Source organism: Schistocerca piceifrons, chromosome 3 (assembly GCF_021461385.2).
Source record: "Schistocerca piceifrons isolate TAMUIC-IGC-003096 chromosome 3, iqSchPice1.1, whole genome shotgun sequence".
NCBI lineage: Eukaryota > Metazoa > Arthropoda > Insecta > Orthoptera > Acrididae > Schistocerca > Schistocerca piceifrons.
Genome location: NC_060140.1, coordinates 289,844,970 through 289,850,969, shown reverse-complemented (window position 1 = coordinate 289,850,969; position 6,000 = coordinate 289,844,970). Strand labels below are relative to the sequence as shown.

General features: G+C 46.2%; 1 protein-coding gene across 1 annotated transcript in view; it reads right to left on the bottom strand.

Moving 5' to 3' along the window:
- Nucleotides 1-247: 247 nt before the first annotated feature.
- Nucleotides 248-6,000, bottom strand: part of LOC124788600 (facilitated trehalose transporter Tret1-like) — a 64,949-nt gene continuing 59,196 nt past the window's right edge. The window contains exon 5 of the mRNA XM_047255869.1: nt 248-724. Within this exon, the coding sequence (XP_047111825.1) occupies nt 248-724 (477 nt within the window). The remainder of the gene's footprint in view (nt 725-6,000) is intronic.

Here is a 6,000-nt window from a genome sequence, read left to right as displayed (position 1 = left end):
GAGAACAGATGGAGATGAGAAGTTTATATTTGATGACAATTTTCGAAATGAAATTCGGAAGAAATGAAAGGGTAAAAAAACCAGAGGTAAGGCAACATACACTGAAATATGGTAATGGAGGATAGATTGGAATTCTTCTTGTGTTTGATTATTAAGAAGAAGAATGCCACAGGATATCCACAGGAAATGAACTTTATTTGGTGCAACAGCGAACTGACTTTCATATAGTGAAAAGAAAGCAACTAATCTATTCGCCAATAATTTCCTTCGTGATTTCATCCAGTGTCTTGTTTCTCGTCTCAATAACGCGGAAGAAGATCCAAACGGTGGCGAGGAAGCAGATGCCAGAATATAGCCAGAAAGTGGCGTCAGTCCCAATGGCGCCTACCAAGTTGACAAATGTCTTTGAGACGATGAAGGCGAGTGTCCAGTTGGTGCCACCACAAATGGAGGCGGCGATGCCCTTGATCTCTCCTGGGAAGATCTCCCCAATGACGACCCAGGGTAGGGGGCCGGCCCCTAGAGAGAAAAAGAGCAGGTAGAGGCACATGGACAGCAGGGGGAGCCAGCCGATGTGGTCTGCGGTCTCTGGATCGCTGTTCTTGAGGTTGAAGTACACTCCCATTAAGAGGAGGCATATGCCCATGCCACTCATGGACAGCATCATCCATATTCGCCGGCCTGCACACTCTACCAGCACTGTAGACAAAAAGGTCGCCAGCACCTGCAACGCAAAGAGTCATCAGTATTGTCTAACACATATCTAAATGTGAACACCTAATGCTATAGCGCAGTGCGTGGCGACGTCAGTTAGTGCAACTAACAGAAGACAGTTTACTGTAGCGAAGAAAAAATTGATATATTACAAGTACTAATAATACTGCCATCGTCTTTTAACATTTTTTACCTCATTTGGCATCCAATTAACAACATCCTGATTTAACTTCCGGTTTTTCTAGTAGTTTTTCATTACATCAATGTTCTGTTGTTTTCGAACTTCTGACCAAACGGCTCTGAGCACTTAACTTCTGAGGTCATCAGTCCCCTCGAACTTAGAACTACTTAAACCTAACTAACCTAAGGACATCACACACACTCATGCCCGAGACAGGATTCGAACCTGCCACCGTAGCGGACCAGCCGCACAGTCCATGACTGCAGCGCCTTAGACCAAACCCTTTCACTTAAATCACCTAAGTACAAAAGACAGCTCTGCCAATACACTGTCGTTTTATACTTTGTGTACGTGATACTACCGTCATCTGTATATGAGCATATTATTATCCAATTACTTTTTTCCCCTCCAGTGTACACTGCTAAACCAATCTCACCGTGAGACTGAGTGCCGCCTTGGTGGTAACGCTGTAAGGAAAGTTTATAAACGGAGCATAAAAATGTGGAAATCCTCAGACATGAGAGATTTCCACGAAGGACAGATGTTACGGGCCGCCTCTTCGGAACGAGCACATCGGAGACACCGATGATAGTCTGCATCTTACTAGCTACTGTCCTGAGCGTCCATGTTGTAGCATGGTGAAACTAAGAGAAGAGGACATGAAGCTTACCACAGAATGTGGTTATCGGACGCTTGCCCGCTCTGTAAATCAGGATGTGCAGCCGTCTATGCCATATTTGACGGCAGAGTACAATGCTGGGCAAGCACAAGTACAGGGTGATTATACACTACTGGCCATTAAAATTGCTACACCACGAAGATGACGTGCTACAGACGCGAAATTTAACCGACAGGAAGAAGATGATGTGATATGCAAATGATTAGCTTTTCAGAGCGTTCACACAAGTTTGGCACCGGTGGCGACACCTACAACCGATTTCTCAAACACAAAGACCAGTTGACCGGCGTCGCCTGGTGAAACGTTGTTGTGATGCCTCGTTTAAGGAGGAGGAATACGTATCATGGCGTTTCCGACTTTGATAAAGGTCGGATTGTAGCCTATCGCGATTGAGGTTTATCGTATCACGACATTGCTGCTCGAGTTGGTCGAGATCCAATAACTCTTAGCAGAATATGTAATCGGTAGCTTCAGGAGGGTAATACGGAACGCCGTGCTGGATCACAACGGCCTCGTATCACTAGCACTCGAGATGACAGGCATCTTACCCGCATGGCTGTAACTGATCGTGCAGCCACGTCCCCATCGCTGAGTCAACAGATGCGGACGTTTGCAACACAACAACCATCTGCACGAACAGTTCGACGAAGTTTGCAGCAGCATGGACTATCAGCTCGGAGACCATGGCTGCGGTTACCCTTCACGCTGCAACACAGACAGGAGCGCCTGCGATGGTGTACTCAAACGACCAACCCGGGTGCACGATTGGCAAAACGTCATTTTTTTGGATGAATCCAGGTTCTGTTTACAGCATCATGATGATCGCATCCGTGTCTGGCGACATCGCGGTGAACGCACATTGGAAGCGTATATTCGTCATTGCCATACTGGCGTATCACCCGGCGTGATGGTATGGGTTGCCATTGGTTACACATCTCGATCACCTCTTGTTCGCACTGACGGCACTTTGAACAGTGGTCGTTACATTTCAGATGTGTTACGACCCGTGGCTCTGCCCTTCATTCGATCCCTGCGAAACCCTACATATCAGCAGGATAATGCACGACCGCTTGCTGCAGGTCCTGTACGGGCCTTTCTGAATACAGAAAATGTTCGACTGCCGCCCTGACCAGCACATTCTCCAGATCTCTCACCAACTGAAAACGTCTGGTCAATGATGGCCGAGCAACTGGCTCGTCATAATACGCCAGTCACTACTGTTGATGAACTGTGGATCGTGTTGAAGCTGCATGGGCAGCTGTAGCTGTACACGCCATCCAAGCTCTATTTGACTCAATGCCCAAGCGTATCAAGGCCGTTATTACGGCCAGAGGTGGTTGATCTGGGTACTGATTTCTCAGGATCTATGCACCCAAAGTGCGTGAAAATGTAATCACATGTCAGTTCTAGTATAATATATGTGTCCGATAAATACCCGTTTATCATCTGCAATTCTTCTTGGTTTAGCAATTTTAATGGCCAGTAGTGTAATTAAAGTTAAACTTTCAAAACACTGTATAAATAACACCACTAGTCAGAATCACTTCAAATTGCAATGGAGTATTATCGGAGAAGGGGGAAAGGTATGGCAGAAGAAAAGAATAGTGTGAAAATTGATCAATAAATGGCGCTGTATGTGTCAGAGTACGTAAATGAAAACACTTGCCATGCGCACGACCCATTGAAATTGGTATAAACACGCCGGGTACACGGCTTCTCCTTCTTTCGCGCCTGCAACGTTCGCAATGACTGTCCCAATGCAGGATCGAGCTCTGCTTGTAAAGTTATATTACAAGAATGATGACTGTGTGCACGTAGCTCTGCAGAAGTTCCGGATGCTGAAGGGTTTGAAGGCGTTGGTCCGATGACAGCCATGGGTCAGGAGAAAATGACTCGGAAATTCGAAAAGACGGGTTCTTTCGGTGTGCAACCTAGTAGAGGGAGGAAACGAATTGATTCGACGTCAGTGGAAGCAGTGGCCACAGCAATGCAGGAGGAGACGAGTGGTGCGCAAACGTGTAATTGACGGAGAATTGCCCGAACGTTGGACAAACTCGTGATCACGGTGGGTAAAATCCTACGAAACATCATTGTGCCCCAGTTGCTTCCTGTTGACCTGCCAGGAAGAGAAATCTTTGCCTTAGAATTTCTTGTTCGCATGGAAGTGGACAATGATTGGCCGTGGAAGATTTTGTGGACAGACGAAGCACACTTCCATCTGGCACGTTATGTCAATACACAGAACTGTCGAATATGGGCAACGGAAAATCCAAACGCAAATCAACCAGTACCACTTCATCCTGAAAAGGTCACTGTGTGACGCGGCTTTACGGCATCATTTATCATACGGCCATATTTTTTCGAAGGGGCAGATGCTGCTGTAGTGTTACTGGTAAGCGCTATGAGTGTCTTTTGCGCAACCACGTCATTTCAGCTCTCCAACAGCGTGGATGTGTGGATGGGATCATTTTTACGCAAGATGGCGCACCTCCGCACATTGCATATGCAGTTAAGCAGCTGCTGAAGCACCATTTCGAAAATGCTAGACTTACCAGCCGCCATTTCCCTACAGCCTTGCCGTCCCGATCACTTGATTTTAATCCGTGTGACTTTTGGCTGTTGCTCTATCTGAAAGATGTTGTGTTCAGTGTTCCGATTGCACTGAAGGCACTGAAGGCACACATTGCGCAACACATAATGAGCGTGACCTCGTAGACACTTCGATCAGTTGTGGGACATGCTGTTTCTCGATTTCAACTTGTTGCAGAAAACGGTGGAGTGCAAATTGAACATGCCAGTCACACGGAAATTAATAATCCGATTAGATTTTGATTGATGATTTTTATGCGGTCTTTGTCATCAGGACAGTTAAAAACCGATGTGATTGATGCTTGTTATGCGGTGTTTGGCCTCGGTACAATTAAAAACCGACTTTTCCCATCCCATGTGATATGACGTTGCCGTGGTGCATGGGCTTACGTAACTAACATATCACACCTGTACTCCCATGCACACTGAGTAGTACAGTTTGTTTAACGTCAAACCTACACCTTAGGCATTTTTGTATGATTCATTTGTCATTTGTAGTCGACGAATATTCAATTATGCTTTCAGCGCCATCTATTGCTACATTTTGTACCTATTTATTTTTCTTCTGCCATACGTTTTCCCCCTTCTCCGGTTATATTCCTCTGGAATTTGACGTCATTCTGACCAGTGGTATTATTTCTACAGCGTTTTGGAAGTTTAACTTTAATTACAATCACCCTGTATTTCGGGCACAACGTTCAGCACAAATTGTTAAATATTGGGCTCCACAGAAAATGATCACCACGTGTTAACATATAACCTCTGACATGCATTTATTAATGTTTTTATTGGTATCCCGTAGCTTTTTGTACGTAATTTCTTGGACAGTTTCGGTGATTAATGTTGCAATAAAGGAAATCTGTTTGAACCGCTACGTTTTGCGGACCCTCACGTGATACCCAATGCTAGCCGGCACCTCGTACGGTACCGCGTCGCGCGCTATATACGGAATATCCGCATGAACCACGCCGCGAATCTTCTGCGCATTTCACCTCCATAACTTCGCTAAGCAAGATCAGCCACCGGCTGCTGACCTACCTACAAGCATGCTTATCAACCGCGTCATATTTAAGCCGTCACTATTCTGGCAACAGAGACCGGTTTCATGGTTTGCGCAGCTGGAGAGTCTGCTCATGCTTGCTCACGTAACTGCTGACGACACAAAATACAGCTACGTTGCCGCTCAGCTAAATGAGCTCATGGCTACTGAAGTGCAGGACATTTTAGCATCGCCACCGAGCACCGATCGTTAGATGTCCTTCAAGAATACCTTGATCATCCCCCTGTCGCAGTCTGAGACAAAACGGCTAGAAAAGTTACTACGTACTGGCGAGCTAGGCGACCACACTCCTCTGTAGTTACTACGCCTCCTGCGGACTCTAGTGAGGAACACCGTCAACGGCGACATATTACAGAATACCTGAAACTTCCTGGCAGATTAAAACTGTGTCCCGGACCGAGACTCGAACTCGGGACCTTTGCCTTTCGCGGGCAAGTGCTCTACCAACTGAGCTACCTAAGCACGACTCACGCCCAGTCCTCACTGCTTCAATTCCACCAGTACCTCGTCTCCTACCTTCCAAACTTCACATAAACTTGGTAGAGCACTTGTCCGCGAAAGGCAAAGGTCCCGAGTTCGAGTCTCGGTCCGGCACACAGTTTTAATCTGCCAGGAAGTTTCATATCAGCGCACACTCCGCTGTAGAGTGAAAATTTCACTCTAGATACAGAATACCTAATTTCCGTGCTTTCCATCTGATGTGTGGAAGATATTAAAGGTATGTACTGGTGATCTCGACGCGTTCGCACTGACTGTAGATCGCATTGTGGAAATGTA